The sequence below is a fragment of the Corythoichthys intestinalis genome, chromosome 5 (genome assembly GCF_030265065.1).
Source record: "Corythoichthys intestinalis isolate RoL2023-P3 chromosome 5, ASM3026506v1, whole genome shotgun sequence".
NCBI classification, from domain to species: Eukaryota; Metazoa; Chordata; class Actinopteri; order Syngnathiformes; family Syngnathidae; genus Corythoichthys; species Corythoichthys intestinalis.
Genome location: NC_080399.1, coordinates 3,345,479 through 3,361,142, shown reverse-complemented (window position 1 = coordinate 3,361,142; position 15,664 = coordinate 3,345,479). Strand labels below are relative to the sequence as shown.

Genomic DNA, 15,664 nt, shown 5'->3' with positions numbered 1-15,664 from the left:
TGTTGTTGATTCTTGATAAAAAATAAAAATTTTATATCTTTATCTTTGAAGCCTGAAATGTGGCGAAAGGTTCAAGGGGGCCGAATACTTTTGCAAGGCACTGTAACTCCACCAACTGTAGCTGTAAACTTAATTACAAATGCATACACAAACATGTATTAGCTGAAACAACTTAAGGCCTTATGTGGAACAAACCAAAGTGCAGCTGTCCTTTATCCATGTCAGACGTCTGAGTCTTCTTCTCAGTCTTAAGCCTGAGTTATACTCCCGCGTTGCGGTGACGGCGCAGCAACTACGGCGTCATTCGATAGTTCTGTGGTGAGGGAACGCGTTGCTCTGTAATTCACCGCCAAGCCACTAGAGGGATGTGGCGTTATGTTTGTACGGTTTTGGGGCATGCTTGTTGACTTCCGCTGGTCGGGGAAAAAATAAACAATGCAAGATGGAACTCTTGAAAGTAAATATTCTGCTCATCAACACTGAATAAATATTGAACATACAAATGTTGAGGGGCAGGCGACGCAAATGCGAAATGCAAAGTCCAAACACTTTGCAAATAGAAAAAAGCACGAACCCAAATTGCAAACGCTTTGCAAAAGAAAAAAGCATGAATGCAAACTGCCACAACACGATTTCCAATTCCTAAAGCGCGATTACAAATTGGCAAAAGCACGAACCCTAATTGCCACAACACCACAGCAAATGGCTCTTAGCACGAATGCAAATTGTCACAACACAATTCCTAAAGTGCGATTGCAAAGTGGCTAAAGCACGAATCCCAACTGCCACAACACGACAGCAAATAGCTCGTAACACAACAGCAAACGGCTGACAGCACAGCAGCAAAATCACGCAACACAACGGCAAGAGGATGACCCGGAAGTTAAAAAAAAAAAAAAAAAAAGCACGACACTTTACACACCTTATATGTGCTTTGTGACCATGTATACAGACCTCCATGAAGTTGCCCCCCCCCCCCCCCCCATCAGACGCAAATTTATATAAAAATGACAACCAATTCAGGGTGTCCCCTGCCTACTGCCCGAAGTTAGCTGGGATAGGCTCCAGCACCTCCGCGACCCTCGTGAGGAATAAGCGGCATGGAAAATGAATGAATGAATGAATGTCAATCCTTTGTGTAGCTCCCGCAGCTAATGGAGCGTACCAACTCTCTCAATAACTATGTTGTCCTAAAAACTAGCTAGCACCATTTTGCTGTAAATGAGGGGCTTAGAGGAATGTCAGCACTCGAAATTAGTATCTCAAGCCCCCAATTTACTGCAAAATTGACCTGAATTTGTGTTATGATCGTGCTAGTTATTATGACGCCCCTCTGTTATTGAGAGAGTTGGTACGCTCCATTAGCCGCGGGAGCTAAACTGAGGAAAAGCTACGAGTGACGTCACCACTCGAAATTAATATCTCAACTAGGGCTGCAGCTATCGAATGTTTTAGTAATCGAGTAATCGACTGAAAATTCTATCGATTAATCGAGTAATCAGATAAAACAAATACATTTTTAGGTGAAGAGCAATTATAAATATACATGAGAAAACAAGACATTTCATCTAATCTTGAACCATTTTCAGTCAATCAATGTCTTTATTTTCGATGTATATTGTTGAAAACAGCCAACAATTGCATCTCAGATGTAACTAGAATTAAAAAAAAAAAGACTAATTCACTGCTTTCACTCTAAAAACTTTTAGATCTTATTAAAAAAGAATATATATCTTACCTAAAAATGCCGTTACGCCTGATAACACACATCACTTAAAAGTTAGGATTTTTCCCCACGTGTTTCAATTTAATTTCTCTTTGTGTCAAGCCATTTTTAAGTTCTAGTTAAGTTTTAAGTTAGTCTAAACTGTAAGTCCTGATAGGATTTTGAGTTTTTGCAGTGTTCAAAATAAATGTATGCTACAGGCTGTATTGGAGCACATTAGGGACCAGTGCTACTTGGTGTTTTATCAAGAAATGACTACTGAGCTAGAATTGATAGTTAGCATGATTAAGTTTTCATTTTACACCCTCATCACTCCACAATGCTATGTTATGTTAAAGCCTGTATGTAAGACACGTTAGCCACGCATCGACAGTGGTCATAATTAATTGAAACCTAGCCCTCCGCAGGGCTAACGTTATGTGAGCTAGTAGCGACAGTAACGTTAATCTTATTTATTAGCGCTTAGCGCTCTACTGCTTTAAGATGGCGGCTGTTTACTAACGCTGCCCAGACGCAGCCGAGTCTGTCATTTCGCATCTAGTTCAACATACATGTGATCTCTATGAGACGCATCAGACGCTACCTGTACCAACGTAGCATCGTGCGGGCTAGTATTTAGCAATGTCGGCGTCGTTTGTGGCCGCTGTCGGCTGCAGTAAGTTTTTTTTTTTTTTTTTCCCCCATTCTTCCTCTCCGCACGTGACATCAGCGCGTTGTCCCGCATTAAAAGTAGTCCGAGCAAAACGTGATGCTTAGAGCTGTCAAAATAAACGATTACTCGAGGTGAATAAAATTACTCGGATCAGTTTTTAAACTCGAGTTACTCGAGTTGCTCGAGTACTCGTTTCAGCTCTAATCTCAATAAAGGCATAATACTGTAGCTACAAAACCGTTGCAGCACAAACGATTAACATCATTTTAAAATAAATTTGCGGGGTGGGGGCAACTTCGTGGAGGTCCCTATAGATGGTCACAAGGCACATTTAAAGTGTATAAAGTGTCGTCCTTTTTAAAAAACTTTTTTTTTAACTTCCGGGTCATCCATTTGCCGTTGTGTTGCATGAATTTGCTGTTGTGCTGTCAGCCATTTGCTGTTGTGCTACGAGCTATTTGCTGTCGTGTTGTGGCAGTTGGGATTTGTGCTTTAGCCAATTTGCAATCGCGGTTTAGGAATTGGGGATCGTGTTGTGGCAGTTTGCATTCGTGCTGCGAGCCATTTGCTGTCGTGTTGTGGCAATTGGGGTTCGTGCTTTTGCCAATTTGCAATCGCGCTTTAGGAATTGGGGATCGTGTTGTTGCAGTTTGCATTCGTGATTTTTTTCTTTTGCGAAGCGTTGGCAATTTGGGTTCGTGCTTTTTTCTATTTGCAAAATGTTTGGACTTTGCATTTCGCCAGACACTTCGCGGCCACCGTACGTCTGGCCGACTTTTGATGCCGCACAGAGAGTTTTAGACTCTGGTGGAGAGAGCTAGCTGTGGCGGCTAGCTTCAAACGGGCGTCGAGCACTGCGTTCAAGGTCTGCAAAGCCCTCCAGCCCGATTTGTTTGCCGTGTCCTACAACCAGCCAGTGGGAAGCCATAGCAGATTTCTGGCGTCTATGGAACTTCCCAAACTGCGTTGGGAGCCTTGATTTTAACGTTATCATAAATAGCATCGACGCACTCTCAATCAGTGATGATGTTTCGTGTGTGAACTGTCTGTCATTGAAAATTAAAGATCAAAACAACTCTTTTGACACAAAATCTGTGCTTTATTCTTCATATACTTGAAGTGTGACACGTAAATAAGTCACAGACTCACAGCAAACATATTTACACAATAAATGATGAAGTGCACCGACCAAAAATACGACACAAAGTGATAAAAAGTCGGCAGTTTTTGGCCGACTGGGTCATCGCTTCTTGTGGCCACTCGATTCCGAACACACGTCTCGGTGGTTCTTCCATTTTTAAATTTTTTTTTTTTTTCAATCACCAACCTTGCCATTTGGCAATCATAATAATGTCTTGACGAGACTTGCTCTTCGATGATACTCCCGTCGGCTTGGTCCATTTTTGCGTGTGGAAAATAATGTTTGATTCTATTCTAAAATGGCGGTGATTTGGCGCTAAACCGGAAACATGAGTCTGAGCGGACCAATCATAGTCCGTTTTCGCCACGTTATACACGATTACGCGACGCGAAGGTTAGAAAATTCGAGAGGCGCGCGGCAGGCTACGGCGTAGGGTCGTAACTTGGGTCTTCCTTTATGGGGTTATATTGCTGACACTATTCTGAGCGAGCAATGATGGAAATTGAGCGAGCAATAATGGAAATTGAGCAAAAATAACCTAGATTTCGAGCACAAAAAAAATATATTGAGCGAGCAGTTAAAGATTTTAAGCGAGCAATCGTAGATTTTGAGCACAGAAAATAATATTGAGCAAAAAAAAACTACTCTGTCCCGCTCAATTCCCCCCTCCTGCTCTCGCTACGTATCTCAACGCCAACGATAATCAGAGAGCTGGCGGTATTTCCGCCAGCTCTCTGATTGGTTGGCTTCGTGACACGTTGGTGACGCATGTGCTCAACTCAGCGCGCAGAGAAAAGAAAGGACGAGCAGAGGAGTCGAGATTAGAGATGGGCGATACCAGTGATTTTGGTTTCGATCCGATACCAAATAATACCAAGGCTAAATATTGCGATCCCAATCCGATATCGAAACCGGAAGTTCATAATATATAAAATATATATATTTAAATATATATAGACAACCCTGCAGTGTTCTCAGCCATTCTGATGATATCTAATGTACAACTACATCAAGCACTCAAAAACTATTTAGTCTCTTTGTGTCAAATATGCTTTGCAATGGAAAACTGCAGCTTTTAATAATGAGCAAAGCAGTTTCCCTCAAACTCACAAACCAATCCATCAACAACACACTCTGATTAGTCAGCCTCACTCCTTAACCACGACCCTTAAATTCATATGCACAGAACATTTCCCTGCTACACGTTGTATTTGATCAAATTTTAATCTACCTAAATACATATTTTTGATCTAATTAAAGAACAAATTAATAGTAGCATGTTACCGCCCTCAAATGGTAGATCACTAAAAACAAATCCAATAATCAATAATCACTTTCCGTTTTTGAATTTTATTTTACTAACACAATTTTCAAATAGATTTTGAAAAAAATATATATAATAAAAATAAATAAATTTAAAAAATACAGATCTTGAAATAATTGAAACAGACCTTTAACAGAATAAAAATAAGTAGCAACAAAACATAAGAAATCAAGCATTTAATTGTTTGTAACATAAAAAATTTGGAAAAACATTTCATGAAAAAATAAAATTATGAAACATAAATTCACAAGAAATAATAATAAATGAATAAGAAATAATAAAAAGGTTAAGTAAGAAATTAGGCGTGAGAGGGGCGGAGGAAAAGCATGGTGTTGGACACAGGATAGGGATGTGAATGGGGCGGGAGCACACGCCGGTGCACTGCTTATGTGTAGGGCTGTCCCAAACGACTAATTTTCTCCCGATTAGTCAGCCGACTATTTTTACGATTAGTCGACTAATCTTATAATTTTTTTTTTTTTTTTTTTTACTAATTTAGCAATGAATTTTTTTTTTACGCTTGTCAATTCACAAAAACATTTTGGAACACCTAAATTCTCGATTAAAGTACAAATAAACAGATAAATAACAATTATAAATCACAAATAAACAATGAGTTCGAATGCTGATAGAATTAACTTGTGCAAAAGAATGGAATGTAAATAGATTCAGAACACTGACTTCACCTTTCCAAAATGATTAAAACAATTCTTTAAAAAAATACCTAGCATTAATATTATAGTATACTGTAGTACTATATATAATAGTATTATAATAATTATTCATTGCCAATCAGAATTTTCATAAAGGGTGTCATTTTAAAGGTATTCTTAGTGTAGAATCTGAAGTATGTGGGATTAACGCCAGAAATCGTTATTTACGTATATGACGAACATTACATGCTTTTATTTTGAAATGTTCACCGGAAGTACGTTCGCTAAACCGCTAATTTAAGCTTTACACTCCGCAAAAAAGCACTTTTTGTCATTGCATTTGGTGTCAGTAATAGATTTTTTGTCCTTTTGCAAATGCTGTTAACCAGCGATTTGTCATGTTTGAAGTGTCACCTTTTAACTGCAAGTTTTGGAGAAGGCTGCCTGTTTTATAGCCGGCTAAAGTAGGTCGTCTTTTTTCCCCATTCACCTCAAAGTAGCAATGCTAACGTACAGTGGGGAGAACAAGTATTTGATACACTGGCAAGGCAAGGCAAGGCAAGGCAAATTTATTTATATAGCACAATTCAACACAAGGCAATTCAAAGTGCTTTACATCACATGAAGATCATAAAAATCACATTTAAATCAACACAACGTAGAAACGAAGACAAAAGATCGCATTTAATCACAGAATAAAAATAAATAAATAAAATAAAAATAAAACAAAAACTACTACTAATAATAGTAATTGAAATCAGCAATGGAGATAAAAAACAAGAGGAATAGAAAGCAGGTAGATTGAAATATATAGACAGTTATAGATATGCAGTGCTAAACAAAAGCGTTTTTAGCCCTGATTTAAAAGAGCTAACAGTTTGAGCATACTTCAGACGTTCGGGTAACTTGTTCCAGAGGTGAGGAGCATAATAACTAAATGCTGCCTCACCCTGCTTGGTTCTTGTTCTTGGAACATGCAGAAGACCGGTTCCAGACGACCTTAGGGGTCTAGATGTCTCATAGGACTCTAACAAGTCAAGCATGTATTTTGGTCCAAGGCCATTAAGTGTTTTGTAGACGAGCAGTAGTATTTTATAGTCTATCCTTTGACTTACTGGAAGCCAGTGTAGCGATTTCAAAACTGGTGTAATGTGGTCCAGCTTCCTTGTATTTGTGAGGACTCTGGCTGCAGCATTCTGTACTAGCTGCAGCTTCCTGACTGATTTTTTTTATCAAGACCCGTAAATATACCGTTGCAATAGTCCAATCTGCTGAAAATGAATGCATGCATAAGATTTTCCATGTCTTGTTGAGTCAGAAGCCCCTTAATTCTGGTTATATTTTTTAGGAGGTAATAAGCGGATTTAGTGACGGACTTTAGATGGCTATCAAATTTTAGGTCTGAGTCAATAATTACGCCAAGGTTTCTGACTTGATTTGTAGCTGTAAGTGACATTGTGCTAAGTTGGCTGCTTATCTTTGACCTTTCCTTTTTTGGCCCAAAAATGATCACCTCTGTCTTCTGCACATTTAACTGGAGAAAATTCTGGCACATCCATTCATTGATTTGATGAATGCATTTGCTCAGGGTGACTGAGGGACTATAATCATGTGGGGACACAGAAATGTACAGTTGTGTGTCATCTGCATAGGCGTAATAGGAGATGTCATACTGTTCCATTATCTGAGCTAACGGAAGCATATAGATGTTAAATAAGAGTGGTCCAAGAATTGACCCTTGAGGGACTCCACACGTGAATTTGGTTCGTTCTGACTGATGGTTTCCGATTGACACAAAGAAATGCCTATCATGTAAATAGGATGTGAACCACTGAAGAATAGTGTCAGTAAGCCCTACCCACTGTTCCAATCTGCTGAGTAGTATGTTGTGATCAACCGTGTCAAATGCGGCGCTGAGATCCAATAGTAGCAGAACAGATGATTTGCCTGCATCGGTATTCCGACGAATATCATTAGGACTTTGATAAGCACAGTCTCGGTGCTGTGTTGTGGTCGAAATCCAGACTGAAATGAGTTAAAAAGATTGTATCAAATACTTGTTCTCCCCACTGTATATAGTGTTTAATATAGATGTGTTTTCTTATTTTGTATGTCTGAACTTTAATACTACAGCTTGTTGATGAGAGAAAACCATCAGCACGCACGCACGCACAAATGTACGCACGCGATAGAACGCAACCGTGAAAATGACCGCCCTCATTTTTATTTACCATGCGATAAATGGACTTATTGCATATCGCGACAGGCTTAGCAACTTCAATAAAACATGTCATTAGTTAGTTAGACGGACTTACAATGTCCTGTCATTATCATTCACGGCCGACGTGCAGCCAAGCTTGGCATTGAAGAGACAGGACACAACAGTATACCTACCCTCCTTTGTTTCTTTAAAAATAAGTCAATGTCTTGGACTCTGGTGCGCTTTTTTGGCTTTGTGCCGCTTTCCCCGCTTGCATACCAAGCGTGCGACATTCTGAACTTTCCACGCATATATTTTTTTAACCCTTCATTAGCCGTCGACGGGATGTTGTGCTCGTCGACGGATTTACGTCATCGATGACGTCGACCATGTCGACTAGTCGGGACAGCTCTACTTATGTGTGTGCACTGATTACGTGCGTGTAGAATGCGAAAGGGAAAAGTGCACAAAAATTGACAAAGAAAATATAATATATTAATTCCAGATATCGATACTTTTGCTTAGGGATCGATACCTAAAATTTAATACACTATATCGAAATATCGATATTTTGGTATCGATCCGTCCACCCCTACAACTCAGCGCGGCGAGCGCGCAGAGAAAAGAAACCGACGAGCAGAGCAGTTGAGATACGGAGCGAGAGCAGGAGGGGGGAATTGAGCGGCACAGAGTAGATTTTTTTTGCTCAATATTATTTTCTGTGCTCAAAATCAACGATTGCTCGCTTAAAATCTTTAACTGCTCGCTCAATAGTTTTTTTGTGCTCGAAATCTAGGTTATTTTTGCTCAATTTCCATTATTGCTCGCTCAGAATAGTGTCAGCAATATAACCCCATATTCCTTGACGGCGCAGGTCTGACGCGGAAGTATAACTCTGCCTTTACAAGGCGACAGTCCAGCCAGACTCAATGCTGCCACCTGAGGGCAGGGTATCCTCCATCATTAAACAAAATACAATACTTTTGGACTTGATAGGTTAATTCCAATTTACCGGGAAATTCTGGTTACGTCGCCAGAGTAGGAACAGAACTTGTTCAAAACCCGGGGACTACCTGTAATCGATTGTTTGTGTTTTTTTTAGTCTCCAGGCCCTGCAGCTTATCAAGCCGTGGACCCCAAAATCTACCTAACCAAATCGCCGCAATACAGCATGCCGGGACGCAAGTTCATGCCTCAATGCGCTACGAGGACACCGGCACCCGGAGTCTACTGTCCTGAAAAGGTGAGAAATACCTTACTTCTTCACCCTTTAGATAAGCGCTCAGAAATCTCGGTGAAATATCTTTGTCGTGATTTTTTTTTTTATTTGTCTTGTTTTCAGTTGTTCAGCTTTTCAGGGTTTTTATTTAAGGTGTGAGGTTGCAGTTTTTAGTGGTTTTTGCATGTTTTTTTAATCGTTTTTGCAGTTACTTTTTGAACTTTTTCCTGATTTTAGCAGGTTTTCATCTTTTTTTTTTTTTCAAAAGTTATTTTTGCATTTTTGAAAATACATTTTCATTGTTTTTCAGTTGTTAAATTTTTCACCTTTGGTTTGTAGTCAGGGGGTTGGAGTTTTGGGTGTTTTGTTTTTTAATCTGTTTTGCAGTAATTCAGGTTTGCAGTATTTTTTTTTGTTTGTTTGTTTTCTTGAGGTTTATTGGCATTTTTTTCCCTTTTCTTTTTTTTTTTAAATAATTGTTTTCTGTTTTTTGCAGTTGTTCGGGTTTTTGTTTTTTTGGGGGGGTGTTGTAGTTGTCATATCTCATTTTATTTTTGAAAGTTTTTTGCAATTTTTAAAATATTTTTTTCCTGGTTTTTCAGTTTTGTTGGGGGGGTGCAGTTTTTGGTGTGTTGTGCATTTTTTAAATAATTTTTTTTGCAGTTGTTCAGGTTTTCAATGTTTTTTTTTTTTGTATTTGTTGTTGCATTTTTATTAATAGTTTTTTTTTGGTGCTTGCAGTTGTTCAAATTTTCAGTTTTATTTAGGGGGAGTGAGGGGGTTGCAGTTTTTTGTGCTTTTTTACATTTTTTAAAATAGATTATTTCTGGGTTTTCAGTTGTCCATTTTTTTGGTAGAGGAGTTTTGCTTTTTTTTTTTCCAAATCGTTTTTTGGCTTTTTTTTTTTTTTTTTCCGAGCAGTTTTTTTTCACCTTTTTTAAAATGTTTTTTTCTGGTGCTTGCAGTTGTTCAAATTTTCAGTTTTATTGGGGGGGGGGGGGTCAGGGGGTTGCAGTTTTTTGTGCTTTTTTACATTTTTTAAAATAGTTTATTTCTGGGTTTTCAGTTGTCCATTTTTTTTTTTTGGTAGAGGGGTTTTGCTTTTTTTTTTCAAATCGTTTTTTGGCTTTTTTTTTTTTTTTTTTTTCCGTGCAGTTTTTTTTCACATTTTTAAAATGTTTTTTTTCCTGGTGCTTGCAGTTGTTCAAATTTTCAGTTTTATTGGGGGGGGGTCAGGGGGTTGCAGTTTTTTGTGCTTTTTTACATTTTTTAAAATAGTTTATTTCTGGGTTTTCAGTTGTCCATTTTTTTTGGTAGAGGGGTTTTGCTTTTTTTTTCAAATCGTTTTTTGGCTTTTTTTTTCGTGCGGTTTTTTTCCACATTTTTAAAATGTTTTTTTCTGGCTTTTGCGAAATTTCATGTTTTCAATTTTTTTGGGGGTGGGGTGGAGTGGAGTGGAGTTTTTTTTTTTTTTTATCCGTGCAGTTTTTTTTTCACATTTTTAAAATGTTTTTTTTTCTGGCTTTTGCGAAATTTCATGTTTTCGATTTTTTTGGGGGGTGGGGTGGAGGTTTTTTTTTTTTTCCCTGGTTTTAGTAGTTGTTCAGGTTTGGGGGTTTTTTTGAGGGGGGGGGTCAGAGGGTTGCTGTTTTTTCCCCGTTTAAGTTTTTTTATTTCAGCAATTTTTTAAATGATTTGTCCTGTTTTTTCAGTTTTTCGGGGATCAGGGGTTACATTTTTTTAAAGTTTTGTTTTTTCTTAAAAATAATTTTTTCCAGCTTTTTCAGTTGTTTTCTGTTGCGGTTTTTTTTTTTTTTTTTTTTTTTTTTTTTGGTTGACGGATTTGCTTTTGGTATTTTTTTATGTGTTGTTTTTAAGTTGTTGTTGTTGTTGTTGTTTTCATGCTTGCAATTTTCAATTAAAAATTTGTTTAAAATTATATATATATTATTATATAATATTTAATTTTATGTTGTTTGTGTTTTACATTTAGTTTTTAAAAATTACAATGAATTAAATGGTTTTAATACTTCAAAAACTAAATGAATTGTAAAACAACAATAAAAATCCCTTATTTACCCCAAATCCAAAATATTAATATCATCTTCCCTTTATACTTTAATTACACAGAAAAAAAAAAAAACAGAAAAAGAAAAATTAAGATATTGTTCCACCCTTGTTTTTTTTTATTTGCCAAAAATGTAACTAAATAAACAGGAAAATAAATTTTAAAATATTTAATTATTGAAAATTCTTCCTTGAAAATATTTATTCCAAAGTTTATAAAAGGGAGTCCAACAATGCCTAAAAATGATTCATCGACTATCAAAATTTAACGGCGGCCGCCCCAGTTTCACCACCAGTGACTGGTATAGACGTCCGATCCATTCTGATTGGACGTCTATACCGTTCAAACAGTCAACATTTTTAACCTTCACATTTTTGTCTTCCCGCAGGTCACCACCGTCCACTCCAAAGCACCGGCCTTCACTTTCGGACTCCGTCATTCGCAATACACGATGAACCCCATCATGGACGCGGACAGATACCAACAATCGTTCACTTTCCTCTGAGTGGGACGTTCGTTTGACGCGGCGGCATCATAATGAGATTCATTCACGAGATCTCGCAATATGACGTTTGTAATATTTGTCTACAAATTGCAAACCGTGCTGTGATTCCTCCTTCAATTAAAGGTTAGGTTTACTAAAACCGGCCCTTGAACAGGAGGCACTTATGATCTTAATAACACTGTGTACTGCAAGTATTTTTTATTTTGTAGTAAGTCATCGCAGTTATTGTTTTATGTGCCTTATTTTCTGGCAGAGCGACGATCAGTTATATTTTTTTATATCGAGAATTTTTGAAAAAAAATAAAAACATACCATTAAATTGGGCTAAGGTGAGAATAAATTTAACTTTTTTTTGGTTTGTTTTATAGCATTTTTTGTGATATGAATGTAAAGTATTTGTGTATATACAGTTATTTGTGTTTATATGGTGAGAATGCTGAATAAATAAGTCGGAAATGAACTACGACCACCCGACTCGTTAACGCATTGGCTGCCACGGGGGTAATTGACATGATGTCATCCCCTTTTCCCCCCTCCACTGAGTTTATATGAACAACCAGGATCTACAAGGGAAAAAAAACTTTCCATTTTAAAGAGGTATAGACAAGTTTCCTGAGCGAAAATTGGGTGGCGCCATCTTTGACATTTTCTGCTACGGACTTCTGATTTAGACAGAACAACATGAAGTGCGCTTGAAGTAAACTGTGTGTGGACGGAGTTAAAACTGCAAAATCAAACCAGAGGAACCCAGAATTCAGCACGACGTAGATGAGGCTCCAGGACTTAATGTGCTTTGCATGAACTCCTGGAGGCGCCTATATACAGTGGTATGAAAAACTATCTGAACCCTTTGGAATTTCTCACATTTCTGCATAAAGTCACCAGCAAATGGGATATGATCTTTGTCAAAATCACACAGATAAAAAAAAAAAACAGTGCTTTAACAAAAAACATCCAAACATTCATAGGTTTTCATATTTTAATGATGATAGTATGCAAACAATAACAGAAGGGGGGGAAATGAGTGAACCCTCTGCCTAAGGAGAACTAAAGAGCAGTTGAAACCAATTTTTACTAGGGCTGTCAAAATTATTGCGTTAACGGGCGGTAATTAATTTTTTAAAATTAATCACGTTAAAATATTTGACACACATGCCCCGCTCAAACAGGTTAAAATGACAGCAGTGTAATGTCCGCTTGTTACTTGTTTTTTGGTGTTTGGCGCCCTCTTCTGGTGCTTGGGTCCAAATGATATTATGGGTTTCAGCACAATGCGTGAGCATGGTGTAATTATTGACATCAACAATGGCGAGCTACTAGTTTATTTTTTGATTGAAAATTTTACAAATTTTAATAAAACGAAAACATTAAGAGGGGTTTTAGTATAAAATGTCTATAACTTGTACTAACATTTATCTTTTAAGAGCTACAAGTTTTTCTATCCATGGATCGGTTTACGAGAATGTTAATAATGTTAACGCCATCTTGTTGATTTATTGCTATAATAAACAAATACAGTACTTATGTACAGTATGTTGAATGTACATATCCGTCTTGTGGCTTTCCATTCCAACAATAATTTACAGAAAAATATGGCATATTTTATAGATGATTAAGTTTACAGCTACAGTTGGTGGAGTTACAGTGCCTTGCAAAAGTATTCGGCCCCCTTGAACCTTGCAACCTTTCGCCACATTTCAGGCTTCAAACATAAAGATAAAATTTTAATTTTTTGTCAAGAATCAACAACAAGTGGGACACAATCGTGAAGTGAAACAAAATTTATTGGATAATTTAAACTTTTTAACAAATAAAAAACTGAAAAAGTGGGGCGTGCAATATTATTCGGCCCCCTTGCGTTAATACTTTGTAGCGCCACCTTTTGCTCCAATTACAGCTGCAAGTCGCTTGGGGTATGTTTCTATCAGTTTTGCACATCGAGAGACTGACATTCTTGCCCATTCTTCCTCGCAAAACAGCTCGAGCTCAGTGAGGTTGGATGGAGAGTGTTTGTGAACAGCAGTCTTCAGCTCTTTCCACAGATTCTCCATTGGATTCAGGTCTGGACTTTGACTTGGCCATTCTAACACCTGGATAGGTTTATTTTTGAACTAGTCCATTGTAGATTTGGCTTTATGTTTTGGATCATTGTCCTGTTGGAAGATAAATCTCCGTCCCAGGCTCAGGTCTTGTGCAGATACCAACAGGTTTTCTTCCAGAATGTTCCTGTATTTGGCTGCATCCATCTTCCCGTCAATTTTAACCATCTTCCCTGTCCCTGCTGAAGAAAAGCAGGCCCAAACCATGGTGCTGCCACCACCATGTTTGACAGTGGGGATGGTGTGTTCAGGGTGATGAGCAGTGTTGCTTTTACGCCAAACATATCGTTTTGCATTGTGGCCAAAAAGTTCAATTTTGGTTTCATCTGACCAGAGCACCTTCTTCCACATGTTTGGTGTGTCTCCCAGGTGGCTTGTGGCAAACTTTAAACGAGACTTTTTATGGATATCTTTGAGAAATGACTTTCTTCTTCCTACTCTTCCATAAAGGCCAGATTTGTGCAGTGTACGACTGATTGTTGTCCTATGGACAGACTCTCCCACCTCAGCTGTAGATCTCTGCAGTTCATCCAGAGTGATCATGGGCCTCTTGGCTGCATCTCTGATCAGTTTTCTCCTTGTTTGAGAAGAAAGTTTGGAAGGACGGCCGGGTCTTGGTAGATTTCCAGTGGTCTGATGCTCCTTCCATTTCAATATGATGACTTGCACAGTGCTCCTTGAGATGTTTAAAGCTTGGGAAATCTTTTTGTATCCAAATCCGGCTTTAAACTTCTCCACAACAGTATCTCGGACCTGCCTGGTGTGTTCCTTGGTTTTCATAATGCTCTCTGCACTTTAAACAGAACCCTGAGACTATCACAGAGCAGGTGCATTTATACGGAGACTTGATTACACACAGGTGGATTCTATTTATCATCATCGGTCATTTAGGACAACATTGGATCATTCAGAGATCCTCACTGAACTTCTGGAGTGAGTTTGCTGCACTGAAAGTAAAGGGGCCGAATAATATTGCACGCCCCACTTTTCAATTTTTTATTTGTTAAAAAAGTTGAAATTATCCAATAAATGTTGTTCCACTTCACGATTGTGTCCCACTTGTTGTTGATTCTTGACAAAAAAATAAAATTTCATATCTTTATGTTTGAAGCCGAAATGTGGCGAAAGGTTGCAAGATTCAAGGGGGGCGAATACTTTTGCAAGGCACTGTATATGTTAAACTATAGCCAAGAATGGTTTTCATGGGAGGACTCCACGGAGGAAGCCACTGCTGTCTAAAAAAAACATCGTTGCTCGTTTAATGTTTGCAAAAAGGCACTTGGACACACAGAAGTTTTTTGCAAAATATCATGTGGACTAATAAAACCAAATTTGAATAGTTTGGGAGTAACACAAAACATCATGTGTGGAGGAAAAATGGAACTGCTCACCAACATCAACACCTCATCTCCACTGTGAAGAATGGTGGAGGGGAGCATCATGATTTGGGGCTGTTTTGCTGCCTTAGGGCCTGGACAACTTGCAATCATTAATGAATTATTTTTGTGAGCTATGGGTCGTTACCGAAAGTCCAAGATACAAGCAGACCTCCGCAGGGTATCCGGGCTCTCCCTTAGAGATAGGTTGAGAAGCTCAGTCATCCGGGAGGGACTCGGTGTTGAGCCGCTACTCCTCCGCGTTGAGAGGAGCCAGTTGAGGTGGCTCGGGCATCTGGTTCGGATGCCTGGACGCCTCCCTGGAGAGGTGTTTCAGGCATGTCCCACCGGCGGGAGGCTCCGGGAATGACCCAGAGATACCATGTCTCTCGGCTAGCCTGGGAACGCCTTGGGATCCCGCCGGAGGAGCTGGTTGAAGTGGCAGGGTAGAGGAAAGTCTGGGCTTCCCCGCGACCCGACCCCGAATTAACTCATTTGCTTCCAAAAACGTATAAATACGTTCTATTTTTAATTGTTTCAGTGTCCCAAAGACGTATTTTTACATCTTTTACGTTTTTTTTTTCACAAGAGACATCTCTAGGTTCTGATTCAACTTAGCTCCAAAGCACAATGCTGAAAATCCATTTTAAAGCAATAAAACTGGCCACTGTAGGGCAGTAGCGCATTTGGTAAGACCCTGT

The 15,664-nt window shown here is 38.5% G+C and overlaps 1 protein-coding gene across 2 annotated transcripts in view; it reads left to right on the top strand.

The window, feature by feature from the left end:
- LOC130916545 (outer dense fiber protein 3-like) overlaps positions 1–11,955 on the top strand; it is a 30,669-nt gene extending 18,714 nt beyond the window's left edge. For both annotated transcript variants that reach the window (XM_057837346.1, XM_057837347.1), the window contains exons 8-9: positions 8,799–8,939; positions 11,372–11,955. In XM_057837346.1, coding sequence (XP_057693329.1) covers positions 8,799–8,939; positions 11,372–11,488 — 258 coding nt within the window. In that variant the 3' untranslated portion in view covers positions 11,489–11,955. The remainder of the gene's footprint in view (positions 1–8,798; positions 8,940–11,371) is intronic.
- The last annotated feature ends 3,709 nt before the right edge of the window (positions 11,956–15,664 follow it).